The 19,656-nt window shown below is 39.6% G+C and overlaps 1 protein-coding gene across 7 annotated transcripts in view; it reads right to left on the bottom strand.

Annotated features, from left to right (window-relative positions):
- The window catches only part of TASOR (transcription activation suppressor), a 73,402-nt gene that overhangs the window by 40,076 nt on the left and 13,670 nt on the right, over positions 1-19,656 (bottom strand). For all 7 annotated transcript variants that reach the window (XM_010347006.3, XM_010347005.3, XM_074403628.1 and 4 more), the window contains exons 4-11: positions 18,030-18,102; positions 17,649-17,740; positions 16,699-16,860; positions 13,631-13,755; positions 11,202-11,233; positions 10,031-10,136; positions 7,407-7,510; positions 7,221-7,324 (exon numbers count right to left, since the gene is read on the bottom strand). In XM_010347006.3, coding sequence (XP_010345308.3) covers positions 7,221-7,324; positions 7,407-7,510; positions 10,031-10,136; positions 11,202-11,233; positions 13,631-13,755; positions 16,699-16,860; positions 17,649-17,740; positions 18,030-18,102 — 798 coding nt within the window. The remainder of the gene's footprint in view (positions 1-7,220; positions 7,325-7,406; positions 7,511-10,030; positions 10,137-11,201; positions 11,234-13,630; positions 13,756-16,698; positions 16,861-17,648; positions 17,741-18,029; positions 18,103-19,656) is intronic.

Below are 19,656 nucleotides of genomic sequence, written 5' to 3'. Positions count from 1 at the left end.
AGGTCAAAGCATGAGGACTGCTTGATGCCAAGAATTTGAGACCAGCCTGGGCAACATAGTTAAGACCCTATTCTCTATTAAAAATTTTTAAAAATTAGATAAATTTTAAAAACTAACTGGGCATGGTGGTACACACCTATAGCCCCAGTTACTCAGGAGGCTGAAGTGGGAAAATCACTTAAGACTAGGAGTTCAAGGCTGCAGTGAGTTCTGATCACATCACACCACTGTACTCCAGCTTGGGCAACAGAGTGAAATCCTATCCCTCGACCAAAAAAATAGAGTAACTAACAATATATTATAATAAGAGTTATGTAATGTGGTCTCTCGCTCTCAAAATCTTACTGTACTGTACTCACCCTTCTTATAATGATGTGGGATGATAAAATGCCTACCTGATGAGATGGAAGTGAGGTTTATGACACTGGCATTGTGATGTAGCAGTAGGTTACTACTGAAAACTAATTTAAAACTTATGAATTATTTCTGGAACTTTCCATTTACTATTTTCAGACAACAGCTGACCACAGGTAACTGAAACTACAGAAAGCAAAACCAAGGATAATGGGGGACTACTATAAAGACTAGAGGAAAACTATAAAATCAATATTCCTTCCAGATAATAAATTCTATATAGAAACCCCCAAAAATGGACAAAAATATATACATTATTCAAATTTCAAATTAATCTGCATTAAATCAGTATGTAAATATCAAGTACATTTCTACATATACAAGAAACAAAAAATGTACTAACATGGAAAATACTATTTACAGACCAGGCACGGTGGCTCAAACCTGTAATCCCAGCACTTTGGGAGGCTGAGGTGGGAAGATCACTTGAGGTCAGCACTTCGAGACCAGCCTGACCAACATGGTGAAATCCCGTCTCTACAAAAAAATTAGCCATAGTGACACATGCCTGTAGTCCCAGCTGCTCAGGAGACTGAGGCAAGAGAATGCTTGAACCAGGAGGCGGAGGTCTCAGTGACCTGAGATCACACCACTGCATTCCTGCCTGGGTGACAGAGAGAGACTGTCACCAGGAAAAAAAAATAAAATAAAATAAAAAGAATACTATTTATGGCCGGGCGCGGTGGCTCAGCCTGTAATCCCAGCACTTTGGGAGGCCGAGGCAGGTGGATCACGAGGTCAAGAGATCGAGACCATCCCGGTCAACATGGTGAAACCCCGTCTCTACTAAAAATACAAAAAATTAGCTGGGCATGGTGGCGTGTGCCTGTAATCCCAGCTACTCAGGAGGCTGAGGCAGGAGAATTGCCTGAACCCAGGAGGCGGAGGTTGCGATGAGCCGAGATCGCGCCATTGCACTCCAGTCTGGGGTAACAAGAGCGAAACTCCGTCTCAGAAAAAAAAAAAAAAAAAAAAAAGAATACTATTTATGAAAGCATCAAAAAATAAATAAATAAATAAGACACCTAGGGATAAATCTAATAAAAAAATGAGCAAGACTTGTAACCAGAAAATTCTAAAACTGTATTATAAAAGAACACACTAAAGAAAGACAGACAGCCAAGCCAGGTAGCTCATGCCTATAATCCCAGCACTTTGGGAGGCCAAGGTGGGTGGATCACCAGGTCAAGAGTTCAAGACCACCCTGGCCAAGATGATGAAATTCCCTCTACTAAAAATACAAAATTAGTTGAACATGGTAGCTGGCGCTTATAATACCATTTACTCAGGTTGAGGCATGAGAACTGTTTGAACCCAGGAGGCAGAGGTTACAGTGAGCCAATATCGCACCACTGCACTCCAAACTGGGTAACAGAGCAAGGCTCCATCTCAAAAAAAGAAAAAAGAGAGACAGATAATCTCATTCATAGATAAGTCAGTATCATAGTTTAATCGTCTCAAATTTCATCTGCAGATTGGGGATGGGTGGGATGGGGGGTGAAGAAAGGGACTGATAAGCTGATTTAACATTTTTTGAAAAAAGCAAGTTGATTCTTTTGGGGAAAAAGAAAAAAAAGCTAAATCTCAAATAGCAAAACACTCCTGTAGTTCCTCACTTAACATCATCAACAGGTTCTTTGAAACTGCAACTTTAAGCAAAACAATACATAATGATACCAGTTTTACCATACACGGGAGAATATGCAAATTCCACACAGACAGTGGCCCTAACTGAGAACTGATTTTTTTTCTTATCAATGTTAAAATGACATAAAACAAAATAATGTTATTCAAGGAACTGCTGCATATAAAAAATACTTAAATGTCAAAGGCAAAATTCTAAAGTGCTCAAAAGAAAATACAGGCCAATATCTATATGACCTAAACACAAACAGTGCTTGCCATTCAACTGCATTAAAATTTAAAAATACCCATTCCTCAAGAAACACAATGAATGAAGAAAAAGGTAAGCTGCAAATTATGGGAAAAACAATGTGTTGCATGCATAACTATTAATATCCAGAATACAGATAAAACTCAAACTAGTAAGAAAACACAAGGTATTCAAAGGAAAAATAGGCAAAAGACATGAACAGGCACTGAACATCACAAGAGACAAATTTATTTTAAATTTGTATGTTAGGAAAATAGAAGCTAAAATCACAATACTATTTACACCTTCTAGACTGGCAAATTTTTGTCAAAGTCTGACTATACAGACTCCAATACTTGTGAGTACTCAAATCAATGGCAACTGGCTGCTCCTGGGGGTTATAAATTGGTACAACCACTTAAAACAATACATTACCCTATAAAATCATTCATGTGCATATATTATGATTCAGTAATTCTTCTACTTCTAGAATACCTTAGAGAAAATCTTATATGCGTGCAATACGACATATGTAGAAGAAGGTTCAAAGCATAGACAATATTCAAATTTAGGGGATATCTCTTTTTGGTTTTTCTTTGTTGCTGTTGTTTTTTGAGATGGAATCTTGCTCTGTTGCCCAGGCTGGAGTGCAGAGGTGCAATCTCCACTCAATGCAATCTCTGCCTCCCAGGTGCAAGGGATTCTCCTGCCTCAGCCTCCCCGAGCAGCTGAGACTACAGGCGCGTGCCACCACGTCTGGGTAATTTTCTGTATTTTTAGTAGAGACGGGATTTTACCGTGTTATCCAGGGTCTCCTGACCTTGTGATCTGCCTGCCTCAGCCTCCCAAAATGCTGGGATTACAGGCGTGAGCCACTGCGCCCGGTCAAATTTAGGGATATACCTTTTTTAATACATACATTAAAGTCTGCTTTAAAAATTAGTTTACCACCAACTATTAATAAAATATTGGCCTGTAATCCCAGCACTTTGGGAGGACAAGGCTGTGAATCATGAGGTCATGAGATAAAGACCATCCTGGCCAACAGAGTCAAACTACGTCTCTACTAAAACACAAAAAATTAGCCAGGCGTGGCGATGTGCACCTGTAATCCCAGCTTCTCGGAATGCTGAGGCAGGGGAATCGCTTAACGAGGAAGTGGAGACTATAGTGAGCCAAGATCACCCCACTGTACTCCGGCCTGGCAATAGAGCAAGACTCTGTTTCAAGAAAAAAAAACAATATAATCTTACTTAGTTCATAATCTTCCTGGGTGAAAAGAAAACCTCCCTGGATTCCTAAGTACCATTACAAAAAGTCCTAGCCTTCTAATATAGAAAAACGTATTCCAACCTGGCCAACATGATGAAACCCCATCTCTATTAAAAATATAAAAATTAGCCAGGCATGGTGGCAGGCACCTGTAATCCTAGCTACTCGGAAGGCTGAGGCAGAGAACTGCTTGAACCTGGGAGGCGGAGGTTGCAGTAAGCCGAGATCACACCACTGCAAGCCTGGGTGACAGAGCAAGACTCAAAAAAAAAGTATATGATATAAAGATAAGGGAATGGTTGTTTGCTTTCATATGCCCCAAAAATATTTTACTCTTCGCATACCTTAAGATTTAGATGTGTAGCCATTTATCTAGTTAATTGCTCTGTTCCACGATAATAAAACTTATTTTATCTCCCTGAGAGCACTGGGTGGGGCAGAACTAAGAGATTACAGTACAGGCCAGGCCAGGCGTGGTGGCTCAAGCCTGTAATCCTAGCACTCTGGGAGGTCAAGGCAGGCAGATCACAAGGTCAGGAGTTCAAGACCAGACTGGCCAACATGGTGAAACCCCGTCTCTACTAAAAAATACAAAAATTAGCTGAGCATGATGGCTCGTGCCTGTAATCCCAGCTACCTGGGAGGCTGAGGTAGAAGAACCACCTGAAGCGGGTCTTGGGAGGTGGAGGCTGCAGTGAGCCGAAATGCACTCCAGCCTGGGCTACAGAGCCAGACTCCATCTCAAAAAAAAAAAAAAAAAAAAAGAGAAAGATTATAGTGCAAACAGGTTCCTAGGTTAAGTCTCGAGGTGCCAAGAAGACTGTGGAGGTCTCCACAGGTATTTACATTTCAATGAGGAATGAGTTCCCAGGATTTTGGAAATGTCTCTTGTTCCAAGAGGGCTAAATGGCTCCTGGAGAGATTTTACTTATATATCCAAGAGTTGGAGTTAATATTTATAACATTTCAAAGAGACACATTCAGGATACGTGGGAACAGCTGCCTCTTCCCCTATATAAGCAAAGAGAAATTATTTGTCCCCATCTCTTACCTACACAGCAGGCAGCTACTCAGGACAAGTGGCCTAGGCCTGCATGCCACAGGGAGTAAGGACTAGGGCAAAGGAGGGCCAATATATTTTTACTTACTGTGAGGTATTCACAAAATCTGTCTCTGATTCAGAATACCTTCTGTGCATATCCTGGACAAAAGTAAAAACTCAGTATTCCTCAATGCACCGCTCATTATCAAGAGAACTATGAAGAAAGTAGCTATAGTTAGAATAATCCCCAGTGAGGCCTGTTAGAAAAGGAATAGCTACACAAAATTCCTAGGTACATTAGATTCTGGGAGTATATCCTTATGGAATGCTAGTGCCTTCAAGATCTAGGATTTTACTTTACCTCTTGATTCTGGAAAGACCCAGTCCTCCATGAACATAATGTAACACTTGGTCAGGTAAGGAACGAAATGCCACCATCTTTCCTATCCCGATCCTGATCCTCACTATCAGTAACTGAAAAGTTACTGTAATTTTCTGATAAACCCCTCATTGTCCGAATCCTCAATACTCTCTCTCTGAAACACAAATAGATTTGAGTAACTCAGATCCAAACCTACCATCTCAACTTTCACTTTCTAAACTCAGGAACTGAATAGATTTGATTATGAAGAATACCTGCATTGTAGTCAGGCTTTCAGAGGAAAACAAGCAATGTAATATAAACATAAAATTATGTTCATAGGGAGTGAGAAGGAAAAAAAGAAAGGTCAGGCGCAGTGACTCACGCCTGTAATCCCAACACTTTGAAAGGCCAAAGCAGGTAGATCACTTGAGGTCAGGAATTCGAGACCAGCCTAGGCAACATCATAAAACCCTATCTCTACTAAAAATACAAAAATCAGCTGGGCATCAACACATGTGCCTGTAATCCCAGCTACTCAGGCGGCTGAGGCAGAAAAAACGCTTGAACCTGGGAGGTGGAGGTTGTGGTGAGCAGAGATTGCGTCACTGCACTCCAGACTGGGCGACAGAAGGAGACAAGAAAGATGGAAAGGCAAAAAGGAAGCCAGAAAGGAAGGAAGGCAGGCAGGCAAAGAAAAGAAAGAGAGAAAGTGTGTGTTTGTGTGTGTTTTCAAGTCAAAGACTCATAAGGGTTTTATACCTCTGCCTATAGGTTTTATGTGCAATCTGACTATCCCATCTGTAAACCAGAGACTGATTAAGCACATATATATGAAAATAATTAAAATTCTATGTAGCTACTAAACACGAATTTGCAGGTTCTGAAACTCAAAGCTATTTCTGCCATTTGACTACCTGGAAATTGAGGCTCAACAAAGTGAGAAATAAAAAGTCAACTGTTGAAAAACTTATATTAAATAGCACGTCTGTCCAAAAAAGTTATATCCCTCTTTTCCTGGAACTTCCGACCAACATTTAACAAGACGAAAAGACACCTTGGAATAGCCACTTCCCATCTCTACAACCACCTCGTCTTTAGCTAAACTACACATATTTGTATTACATTCATTTTCCATTCACTTCTCTACCCATCACAATCTGATGTTTGATCCAATCCCTCTACCCAAACTAGATACACTTCAGTATCTATTAAATTGGATACCTCAAAAATATCCCATAGATCAGTCTCTTCTTGTAACATTATTACCTTTCTCATCCAACCCACCATCACTCTCTAAATGTAATCGTTTCTACCTCATCTCCCCTCTTCAATTTATTCTCTACAGAGTAACGTAATTTTCAACACGATCTTACCTTCAATGCACCCCCTTGAAAACCCTTCAAAATCTGCTGCTCTTAGGATCAAATCCAAATTTCCAAACATTTGAACACTGTCTGAATGACACTGTATCACACAGATCCCTACTACTTTCCCCCCGACTCTAGTGCTATCTCTTCAACCTCACCAAGGTTTATTTTTCTTTTTGGATTTTCAAATATACCACTGTCTCTATTGGAACAAAACACATCTATGTGAATAATTCTATCACTCTGTAATACAGGATAACAGAGACTCTCTTTGTTTATCGAACTGTATTATATATCCTTTGTAAGAAGACGATACTCAACAAATATATGGTGATGACCACATTCTTAACCACAAAGTATAATAAAGATATTCCATGAGGGTTGGGCGCAGTGGGTGGCTCACACCTGGAATCCCAGCACTTTGGGAGGCCGAGGCGAGCAGATAACAAGGTCAATGGATTGAGACCATCCTGGCCAACACAGTGAAACCCTGTCTCTACTAAAAATACAAAAATTAGCTGGGTATGGTGGCGCACACCTGTAATCCCAACTACTCAGGAGGCTAAGGCAGGAGAATCGCTTAAGCCCAGGAGGCAGAGATTGCAATGAGCCAAAATTACACCATTGCACTTGATCCTAGTGACAGTACAAGACTCCATCTCAAAAAAAAAGATAATCCATGAGAAGGACTTGTCTGCAGAAGCTATGGTACCATGGGTCAAAGAAAAAATACCATAAGCCACTGTAAAACACTGTTAACTAAACAGTAGCAAGAGACACCTCGTGGTACTTTTACAGGCAAAAATAAACTGAAACACTAATATAATCACACATTAACATGCATACTTGTAAGAATGAATAAAAAACATTAAAAAATCTTTCACTCACAAGTTTTTCTCTCTCTAGTTTTTGCAGTAAACTCTCCATGTTACTTCCAATTCTTGTCTTTTCTACAACTTCATAAAGGCTGCAATACATTCCATTCTTCAAAACTGACATAAGAAAAAAAATACATAGTAAACATCCAAATCAAGTCCACTTCTAATGCGTTTTAATAAAATTAAATTACCTTACCTTCATTTGGACCTAAGTATGTTTCTTTATAAAACAGTGCTGGAGGGATTTTCTGTTTCAGATGATCAATACTCATAACTGATTCAACATCTAACTTCTCAGGTCTGGAAAAAAAATTAAAAAGCATGGTTGCCTTACCTGTATTTTTAACTGTAGCAATCTTAACACATACACAAAAAAGTATACTTGATGGAAAACAGAAGAGCCTATCTACTAATACCTCACCTATTCTAAAGACTTTTTTGTTTTGCTTGTGAGAGTGTCTCATTCTGTTACCCAGGCTGGAGTATTTTTAAAGATTAAAAATATTTAATCTCACCTTAAAGGTTTTTTTGTTTTGTTTGCAACAAGAGTCTCAATTCTGTCACCCAGGCTGGAATGCAGTGGCACAATCAGAGCTCACTGCAGCTTCAACCTCCTAGGATCAAGTTTTCCTCTCACCACAACATCCCAAGTAGCTGGGACTACAGGCATGTGCCACCATGCAAGTATAATTTTTTTTTTTTTTTTTAATTTGAGACAGGGTTTCACCATGTTGGTCAGACTAGTCTCAAACTCCTGACCTCAGGTAATCCACCTGCCTCGGCCTCCCAAAGTGCTGGGATTACAGGTGTAAGCCACCGTGCCCGGCCCCAAGTGTAACTTTTGGGTTTTTTTTGGTAGAGACAAGGTCTCTTTATTTTACTCTGGCTAGTCTGAAATTCCTGCTCTCAATTGATCCTCCCACCTCAGCCTCCCAAAATGTTGAGATTACAGGAATGAGCCACTATGCCCAGCAGTAAAGGGGATTTGATACTGGAAGTGAGATATATACATAAGTAGATAGCTAGCAAGGTAGTATTGCCAACCTTCCATCCTTAAACCAGAAACTAAAAGACCGTCATTTTATTAAGAACAGTTGAAATATAAACTGTTAATCTTCACACATTTATAAAGACCCACAATGATAGAAGCAAAACATTTTACACCTCGCCGGGCGCGGTGAGTCAAGCCTGTGATCCCAGCACTTTGTGAGGCTGAGGCGGGCGGATCACAAGGTCAGCAGATGAAGACCATCCTGGCCAACATGGTGAAATCCCGTCTCTACTAAAAATACAAAAATTAACTGGGCATAGTGGCATGCACCTGTAGTCCCAGCTACTCAGGAGGCTGAGGCAGGAGAACTGCTTAAACCTGGGAGGCGGAGGCTGCAGTGAGCTGAGATTGTGCCATTGCCCTCCAGCCTGGCACCTGGTGACAGACTGAGACTCTGTCTCCAAAAAAAAAAAAAAAAAAAGATTTTATACCTTTCTACGCCAATATATGCTGTATAGAACTGAAAACAGCCTGTATATTTTAACTACCCAATTAAAGCTCTTCCCAAGAACGAACTGGTAACTTTTACATCTATTATATTAAAAACGCTTGCCGGGCGCGGTGGCTCAAGCCTGTAATCCCAGCACTTTGGGAGGCTGAGGCAGGTGGATCACGAGGTCAAGAGCTTGAGACAATCCTGGTCAACATGGTGAAACCCAGTCTTTATTAAAAATACAAAAATTAGCTGGGCGTGGTGGCGCGTGCCTGTAATCCCAGCTAATCAGGAGGCTGAGGCAGGAGAATTGCCTGAACCCAGGAGGCGGAGGTTGCGGTGAGCCGAGATCACGCCATTGCACTCCAGCCTGGGTAACAAGAGCGAAACTCCTCCTCAAAAAAATAATAATAAAAATAAAAATAAATAAAAATGCTAAATTAAAAATGTTTATCTACTTAGGATAAAACTGAAAAATTACGTTTCAGATTTAAAATCACTAAGAAAAAGTTTTATGTCAGGCATGGTGGCTCACACCTATAATCCCAGCACTTTGGGAAGCCGACGCAGGAGGATCACCTGAGATCAGGAGTTCAGGATCAGCCTGGCTAACATGGCAAAACACTGTCTCTACTAAAAAAAAATAGCTGGGCATAGTGGTGGGTGCCTGGAATCCCAGCTACTCGGGAGGCTGAGGCAGGAGAATCACTAAAATCTAGGTTGCAGTGAGCCAAGATTGCGCCATTTCACTCCAGACTGGGTGACAAGAGCGAAACTTCGTCTCAAAAAAAAAAAAAAAGAAGCCGGGCGCGGTGGCTCAAGCCTGTAATCCCAGCACTTTGGGAGGCCGAGGCGGGTGGATCACGAGGTCAAGAGATCGAGACCATCCTGATCAACATGGTGAAACCCCGTCTCTACTAAAAATGCAAAAAATTAGCTGGGCATGGTGGCACCTGCCTGTAATCCCAGCTACTCAGGAGGCTAAGGCAGGAGAATTGCCTGAACCCAGGAGGCGGAGGTTGCGGTGAGCCGAGATCGCACCATTGCACTCCAGCCTGGGCAACAAGAGCGAAACTCCGTCTCAAAGAAAAAAAAAAAAAAAGAAAAGAAAAAGAAAAAGTTTTATACTGTAAACGTATTGACTCAAATCAAGGCAGAAAGGTAGAGGACTCATATTGTCAGATTACCTAATTTCAAATCAACCTTTTAAAAAACAAACCGACATTTATATTTAAGTTCTTATGAACCAAAATAAAATTTAAATATGAAAAATAAGAAAAAGGCTCAAGAAAGTGATAAAATTAGCAAGCACAAACTGCTCTCTTCTTATACTTACAGTTTGATAGGCAAAAAAGCACGAGTGGCTGACCTCAGAGAAATATAACACAAAAGTTTTCCTTTATTTAAAAGCTGTCCTTTCCACAAGGTATAGTTATATTTATCTAAATAAAAAGAACAATAACACAGCTTAGTCATTTGGCAGCCCAGAGAAGTGAGAGCACATTTATTAGAAATGAGAGGGAAAACATCTAAAAACAAGGTTTAAGTAGGAAGGGAAAAAAAAAAAAAAAAAACAGTGACACTTCTACACTGCTATTTACTGAAGAGTTCGAATATCAGGTTTTTCATTTCAGGTATTTTTTCCCCCTACAAAATCATTCCAGGTGCAAACAATAACAAATTTATCTGTCCAAATGTCATCATCAGAAAGTTGTGGAACAAAGACAAGGTAATTATTCATCTCTTATTTCCCCCAAAGGATATTGTATTAGATTTGGTTGATTATATGAATGCCCACAATGTTCTGTATCTTCTACTCAGTATCTTTTCATTATAAAGAAACTTTAAAATAGGCTGGTTTCAGTAGCTCACACCTGTAACCCAGGAGGCTGGGGCCAATTGATCACTTGAGGTCAGGAGTTCAAGACCAGCCTGGCCAACATGGTGAAACCCCATCTCTACTAAAAATACAAAAAATTAGCCATTGCGGTGGCGGGTGCCTGTAATCCTAGCTACTCAGGAGGAGGCTGAGGCTGGAGAATTGCTTGAACCCAGGAGGCAGAGGTTGCAGCGAGCCAAGATAATGCCACTGAACTCCAGCCTAGGCAAGAGTAAGACTCCATCTCAACAAAAAAAAAAAAAAAAAGAAAGGAAAAAAACTTTTAAAATAGTTTAATGTCAATGCTACTTTCAATCTTCTCCAACTCTCTCCTAAGTCCTATACCTCTGGTGAATTTAATACTTTTAAAAGGCTGCGTTATGAAACCTTTTTTATTTTTTACCTTTTTCAAGTAATTGCTAAAAACCTTTTTATCTATTCACAGCAGAAGATTTTCAAAGGAGATCTTATGCTTACACAACCAAATGCTGATGCTACATTATAACGCATAACTTTTTTCATACTCTGTAGATTTTCATTATAAAAATAATACAGTGCACTTATTAATCTTTTGCTATATGTACTTATTCTTTCCATTTATAAAACTAAAGAAACATAAATCTCTTACCTATGTTTCTATCTGCATTAAAGCTGTTAGATCTACAAATTTTTTAAAAGAAAAGAAAACATTACTCATTGGTAACACAAAAATTAACATGTTAGACTTTGATTAAGTGCAATTTTTAATGGCACACTACACTTAGGTTCTTTCCACCAGGTAGGAAGAAGAAGTTACTCATTCAAAATCTAATAAATCCAAGTCTTCTACTTAGAGAAAACAGAAGTACTTACTTGGCTCAAATTACCACATTTTCCCAAATTTAAGGGAGTGGTTTTTTCAAAAAATATTAATCAGGAGAAATAGTGTCTACCAAAGTCTCTTGTCAATATTTTGGTGACAACATTAGAAGACATGACCTCAGCTGGGCGCGGTGGCTCAAGCCTGTAATCCCAGCACTTTGGGAGGCTGAGGCGGGTGGATCACAAGGTCAACAGATCGAGACCATCCTGGTCAACATGGTGAAACCCCGTCTCTACTAAAAAATACAAAAAATTAGCTGGGCATGTGCCTGTAATCCCAGCTACTCAGGAGGCTGAGGCAGGAGAATTGCCTGAACCCAGGAGGCAGAGGTTGCGGTGAGCCAAGATCGCGCCACTGCACTCCAGCCTGGGTAACAAGAGCGAAACTCCATCTCAAAAAAAAAAAAAAAAAAAAGACGACACGACCTCAATATATATTTATATATTAATTCATCGTAAAATAAGTATGTACTAAGCTTCTATTATTTACCACGCATAATTCTAGATAATAGGATTATAGAGATAAATAGAATAAAGTTCCAACCTATATAAATCTAACAAGGAAGACAGAAAATGATATACAACAGATCATGATGATGGTTTTAAGTGCTATAAAAAGAGACTTAAGGGTATAGAGATTTAAAAACAAAACAAAACAAAACCAGAAACCTCAATGATCAGGAGATACCTGAAGAAATATACAATGAATTATGCCACTTATTGGGGAAAGAGAGAGAACAGCAAACGCAGAGACCCTGAAGCAGAGGCATTCATGGAGTATTCAAGGTACAAGGACGGATGTTCAATCAATGCTCCTTTGAAATGATATGGAGGTCAAGAGATGAAATCAAAGAGGAGGCCAAAAAATTAACAGTCATTATTCCTGGGGGTATGACCTCATAATTATAAAGTGCCAGATGTCTTTAAAGACCACTTATGAAAAACAATAATAGTGAATGTATACATGTCATGGGGATCATAAATTTAAAGCCACAAAAGTGAAAGCCACAACTGTCTTGACACTATGTCAACTGGTACCTGTGGCTATGAGGGGTTTCCAAGGATTATTCACCTACATGAAAAAAGGACCGTATCTCCAACAACTTAAACAGAAGAGAAGATAGTTTGATCCGGGAAACTGACAAAGAGGTCAACCTCAAAAATGTACATATATGTTTTATGATGTATGGTTTTAAAACACCAGTATTTCTAAATTAATAGATATCAAACATGACTTCAAATATGTATAGCTACCCAAAGTAAAAATGAGCAGACATTTGACCCTCTTACCTACATCCCTATAAATTTGACTAAAACATTTGGCTAAAACATTTTTAGAATCACCACATGGGGAAAAAAATGGTAACTGCTTTCTATTTGGTCACCTTATACTAGAGCTCGTAAGAAAAATTCAGTAACACAGGAACAGAAAACCGAAAAAATAAAAATAAAAAAAAAAATCATCAGGCCAGGTGTGGCAGCTCATGCCTATAATCCTATTGCTTTGGGATGCCAAGGCAGGAGAACTGCTTGAGGCCAGGAGTTTGAGACCAGCCTGGGCAACATAGCAAGACCCATTTCCACAAATAACAAAAATAAACCAGACATGATGGTGAATGCCTATAGTCCCAGCTACTTGGGAGGATCACTTATGCCCAGGAATTCGAGGTTGCAGTAAGCTATGATCACACCACTTTACTCACTCCAGCCTGGGCAACAGAGCAAGACCTTGTCTCTAAAGAAAAAAAAAATCAATGGTCCTCAACACTGGCTGAAAATCAGAATCACCTGGAAGCTTTTAAAAACTACCAATGCCTTGATTACCCACTAAATATCTGATTGGTTTGTGGTGAGGCATGAGCATCCTTTGTAGAAGCTCCCCATTTCCAAGAATGCTAATACACAAAATCTCACTTTTAAAAACTGCCACTTAACTACACAAACCTTCATTTCTAAGGAAGAGATTAACCAAATGAGGTTTAAATTTTAGCTTGTATTTCCACATGGTAAACTGTCTGTTCTTCAAACTGACCATTTAAAAGTCATCATAAACACAACAGATTTCTAACTAACTTGAAGGGAAATTTAAAAAAAGAAAATGGGAAGGAAACAAGGTGGTCCTCCTAACTCAGCAGTGCAGGCAGGATCTGTAGAAGAATATCACTGTGGATAATGTCTAAAACTCCTAAGTCTTACCTTGATGAAGGTACAAACTTCGGAGTTTGTATATCATCTTTGAAAGTAAAAGACACAACTGCATATGGACAAACGTGTCTTGGTCTTCGCCTTAGCTCATCAAAGCCATACTCATAAAAATAATACTAAAAATAAGAAAACGCAAAATTAACTTCTTTAAGAAGGCAAGGTGAAACCTTATATTTATATGCCTGATTTCTGAGAAATAGAAACCATATATGCACCTCTGACAAAAAAATTTCTTTAAGCTCTACTTGCCAATTTAACTAAAATAATTTGTACTTTGTATTCATTTTGTGATATAAAATATTCTCCATCTAAGTGCATCAGATTCCAGGGTATTACTAAGTATTCCAAAAGTTTACTTCTGAGGAGCTGAACACTGAGAACATGGAACAAACTTCTCAATAAAAATATTACAGGCCGGGCGCGGTGGCTCAAGCCTGTAATCCCAGCAGTTTGGGAGGCCGAGGCGGGTGGATCACAAGGTCAAGAGATCGAGACCATCCTGGTCAACATGGTGAAACCCCGTCTCTACTAAAAATACAAAAAAATTAGCTGGGCATGGTGGTGCGTGCCTGTAATCCCAGCTACTCAGGAGGCTGAGGCAGGAGAATTGCCTGAACCCAGGAGGCGGAGGTTGCGGTGAGCCGAGATCGCGCCATTGCACTCCAGCCTGGGTAACAAGAGCGAAACTCTGTCTCAAAAAAAAAAAAAAAAAAAAAATTATAAACAGAGCCTAAGCTCCCAGGTCAGCTCAGGATAGCCAATCTAATACAAAAAGCAAAATACCAAGGACACAATCTCAACTAAACCAAACCACGGTTTTGCTATTTCAAAAGAAAAACACATCTGGGCTCCAACTGCAAAGTAGCAAAGGAGATAGGGAAAATAATACCAACCATAGGTGACAAAGGTAGCTGACCCTCTTCCCATTATCCATTAGCCTTTTCCCTTCACCCCTTCACCACATTCAGTATACTCCAGTTTTATAACTTGCAGACTAGTAATTTTCACTTTAAGAGTGCATGAGTTGGCCGGGCGCGGTGGCTCAAGCCTGTAATCCCAGAACTTTGGGAGGCCGAGGCGGGTGGATCACGAGGTCAAGAGATCAAGACCATCCTGGTCAACATGGTGAAACCCCGTCTCTACTAATGGTGCAAAAAAATTAGCTAAGCATGGTGGCGCGTGCCTGTAATCCCAGCTACTCCGGAGGCTGAGGCAGGAGAATTGCCTGAACCCAGGAGGCGGAGGTTGCGGTGAGCCGAGATCGCGCCATTGCACTCCAGCCTGGGTAATAAGAGCGAAACTCCGTCTCAAAAAAAAAAAAAAAAAAAAAGAGTGCATGAGTTTATGAACACAGCAGTATTGTCCTTCAGAGTTCATTCCCCTGAGAAAATATTTATTTCAATAATGTTGTTATTGCTCTACAAATGCCTGGAGATTGTTTCGAAACGTAAGGCCAGTTTCCAAGTCCTTCTAGAAAGATAACTATCTTACATGTACACTCCACATCTACCAATGCTGCTACCGTCCAGAGGTTAATCAAATAAGTCAGTTCCAAATGACTCTGGTGAATATAATTTTTGCTAAAAGCCCACAACAATAGGTCTTAAAATTTCATTTTACATAAACAAAGCAAAAATTAAAGAAACAACATTTCTAGGGAAGTTAACATTACTACTTTGCACAAACAATCCATTTGGCTATAGACATTTTTTAAATGTTAAAAAGCACAGGTGCCGGGTGCAGTGGCTCATACCTGTAATCCCAGGACTTTGGGAGGCTGAGGCAGGTGGATCACCTGAGGTCAGGAGTTCAAGACCAACCTGGCCAACATGGTGAAACCCCGTTTCTACTAAAACAAAAACAGAAAAAACATGGCCAGGTGCTGTGGCTCAAGCCTTTTAATCTCAGCACTTTGGGAAGCCAAGGCAAGTGGATCATGAAGTCAAGAGATCAAGACCATCCTGGTCAACATGTTGAAACCTTGTCTCTATTAAAAATACAAAAATTAGCTAGGCATGGTGGCGCGCGCCTATAGTCCCAGCTACTCGGGAGGCTGAGGAAGGAGAATTGCTTGAACCAAGGAGGTGGAGGTTGTGGTGAGCCGAGATTGCGCCATTATACTCCAGCCTGGGTAACAAGGGGAAAACTCCGTCTCAAAAAAAAAAAAAAAAAAATTAGCCAAGCGAGGTGGCAGGCGACTGTAATCCCAGCTACTTTGGAGGCTGAAGCAGGAGAATCACTTCAACCAGAGGGCAGAGGTTGCAGGGAACCAAGATCACACCGCCGCACTCCAGCCTGGGCAACAGAGGGAGACTCCATCTCAAAATAAAATAACAAAATCCTAATAATAAAAAAATAAGAATAGAGAGGCCAAAAGAGGATGATCACTTCAACCCAGGAGTTCTAGACCAGCCTAGGCAAAATAATGAGATCCCTATCTCTATTTTAAAAAACAAAAACAAAAAACCATTGCTTTATAGTCAAACTTCATATAAAAATATAACACTAAAGTTCATTAAATGTTACTTTTATATGTGTGTAGTTTATAATATGTCAACAATACCTGAATAGGTCTTAAAAATTCTAGGTTTGCATCTTTAAAAATGTTAATAAAGATAGAAAATATCTATCAAATTGACAGTACAAAATGTTATGAATTAAGGTATTTCAAGAAGTTTCAACTTTACCTTGAAAGATGAGTAATATCTTATTAGGCAGGAGATCTTTCTAGGCCAGGAAACACCAAGGTTTCAAAATGAAATGAAGTCTGTTGAGGGCAATGATCATACAAAAACCAGGCCACGGTCTCCTGGCAGAAAGAGCTAGACGAGGGAGTCTATAAATATTACCCTTTAACCCTGAAGAGCCACTGTATAGTTTTTGAGACATCTCAGAAAACACTGAATAAACAGCAGCTATAGACACTGGAGTCTGAAAGTGCTATACAGAAACCAGAGTCTAGTGGTGTGGGGACAGAGAGAACTGAAAGGACAACATTTTAAAGAATCTGGTAAAAAACAGACATGAGGTCCTAACATTACAACAGATCAGGCACCTACCTGAGTAAGCTCATAGGCTCTGTAAGCCAAAAGCGATGTAACTCGATTGGCATTCTTCGACACGTGACATTCGTGCTTTGGCGTGGGATCCAAAGCACTTTTATTCAACATAGATTCCAAACTTTTTACACCCATGGGGTCATATATACTCTTTATTTTACCCTAAAATAGAGAAAACCTTTTAAGTGTGTACCTAAACCTAATTGTTGACTATACAACATTAATATTACGGAATACTTCTTTGAATATAATCAACTACACTAACCACTTTTTCCCTTTAATATCATGGAACAGAGAGGAGCAGTGGCTCACGCCTGTAATCCCAGTACTCTGAGAGGTCGAGGCAGGCGGATCACCTGAGGTCACGAGTTTAAGACCAGCCTGGCCGTCATGGCAAAACACTATCTCTACTAAAAATACAGAAATTAGCCAGGCATCGTGGCACATGCCTGTAATTCCAGCTACACAGGAGGCTGTGGCAAGGAGAACTGCTTGAACCAGGGAGGCGGAGGTTGCAGTGGGCAGAGATTGTGCCACTGCACTCCAGCCTGAGTGAGTGAGACTCCATCTCAAAAAAATAAATATTTCACAGAACACTTTTACTAAATTTCAAGCCGTAAGAAAAAGTTAATCACCAAAAAAAACCATCATTTGAACTTGTTTAATAACAAGTAAATAGAAACTCCATTCACAATACTCTTCACTAACATAAATTACAATACCAACATATTACTCTCTACATTCCTTTCTCTGGAAAGGAAAACAAACTCTAAAGTACCGTTAGCTTAGATCAAAGATGGCAAATAAATCTTTCTCAAAAGTATCTTTACCTACTAAACACTAGCAAGCATCAACTTTTAACCAATCTCCTAAAGATTCAGCATCATCTAAAAATTACAATCTAAATCAAATGTAGTTTTTAACATGTGAAATGTGTAAGCTTAAATTACCTTCATTATTTTAAAAATAACAACATCACCCGTTGTCCCAGTGTCCAAAGGATTCGCTTGTAATAAATCAGCATACCTAGAAAGATAGACACCTAGAAAAGAGGAAAAAAATCTGAAAAACTGATTACGTTTTCCAAAATCACTAGCACTAAAATAAGACATTTTTAAAAAGTTATCTTTAATCAATTTGAAGTACACAAAAATCAGAAACAAAAGATAAAACTGATTTTCATTTCAGAACCTATGACTAGTCTTTTTCTGGGAACATAATAAAGCATACATTAATTTAATAAGAACTCCAGGGAAATTACATGAGATAATATATTTTTAGACAGCAACTTAATAGTAGGTATTCATATTTAAAAAGAAAAAAAACATTACCCATGGAAGGAATGCCAAGAATTGTTATTTTGGACTGACCCACATGTAATCCTTTTTCACATATGCTTTGAACCTAAGTTTAAAAAAAAAAAAATCACTTCATATTGCAATCATAGTAACATTTAAAACACAAAAAGATAATTTTATAAACTTGTTTTAAATAAAATCAAAGCTTCTAAACCATATATAATTCTAGATCACAAAAATCTTATATATATGCTACTTTATATTAATGTGAAATGTGAAACTGACACTTCTCAAAATAATCCTGTCTAGAATCCATTTTTATTTAACTGTTGTAGAGACAGAGTCTACCTCTGTCCCCTAGGCTGGAGTGCAGTGGCATGACCTTGAATTCCTGGGCTCCAGTGACCCTCTCACCTCAGCCTTCCAATTAGCTAGGACGACAAGTGCTCACCACCATGCCTGGCTACATTTTTTTTCTTTGAGATGGAGTCTTGCTCTGTTGCCCAGGCTGGAGTGCAATGGTGTGATCTCAGCTCACGACAACCTCTGTCTCCCGGGTTCAAGCAATTTTCCTACCTCAGCCTCCCAATTAGTTGGGACTATAGGCGCATGCCACCAATCTGGCTAATTTTTCATATTTTTAGTAAAGACGGGGTTTCACTGTGTTAGCCAGGATGGGTCTTGGTCTCCTGACCTCGTGATCTGCCCGCCTCATCCTCTCAAAGTACTGGGGCATTATAAGCATGAGCCACCACACCTGGCCCTGGCTAGTTTTTTAATCTTTTTCTTTAGGCCAGGTGTGACAGATACTCTTAACTCCTGTCATTCAATATATATAGCCACTACTTTTCAAAGAGATTTAGAATCAACAAAATGTTATTCCACCTAAATATCTTCAATTAAAAGGAAACAAAATAGGCCAGGCATGATGACTCACACCTGTAATACCAGCACTTTGGGAGGCTAAGGTAGGCAGATCGCTTGAGGTCAGGAGTTCAAGACCAGCCTGGCCAACAGGGCAAAAGCCCAACTCTACTAAAAATACAACAACAACAAAAAAATTAGCCGGGCATGGTGGCACATGCCCATAATCCCAGCTACTCAGGAGGCTGAGGCATGAGAATCACTTGTGCCTGGGAGGCGGAGGTTGCAGTGAGCTGAGATCACACCATTTCACCCAGCCTGGGTGACATAGTAAGACTCTGTCTCCCCCGCCAGCCAAAAAAAATAAAAATAAAAAATGGTTCCAGGCACATACATATAATCAACAATAGAGAAGAACAATATAAAAGATAATCTTTCCAATAAAGAAAAATGGCCAGGTGCAGTAGCTCACGCTTGTAATCCCAGCACTTCTGGAGGCCGAGGTAAACAGATCAGTTAAACACAAAAATTAGCCAGGCATGGTTGGCATGTGTCTGTAACCTCAGTTACTTTGGAGGATGAAGCAGGAGAATCACTTGAACCGAGGAGGTGGACGTTGCAGTGAGCCAATATCATGCCATTGCACTCCAGCCTGAGTGACAGGGCAAGACTCCATCTCAGAAAAAAAAATAAAGAGAAAAGTATTAATTATCAAGCACATTCTAGGGGAAGAAAATAGGACTAGTCAGAGAAAAAAAACTGAGTACATTTGAAAAACAAACTACAAATGATAAGC

The sequence above is a fragment of the Saimiri boliviensis genome, chromosome 8 (assembly GCF_048565385.1).
Source record: "Saimiri boliviensis isolate mSaiBol1 chromosome 8, mSaiBol1.pri, whole genome shotgun sequence".
In the NCBI taxonomy this organism is placed as follows: Eukaryota; Metazoa; Chordata; class Mammalia; order Primates; family Cebidae; genus Saimiri; species Saimiri boliviensis.
The sequence above is the reverse complement of the archived record's forward strand: the minus strand, read 5'-3'. Positions and strand labels throughout refer to the sequence as shown.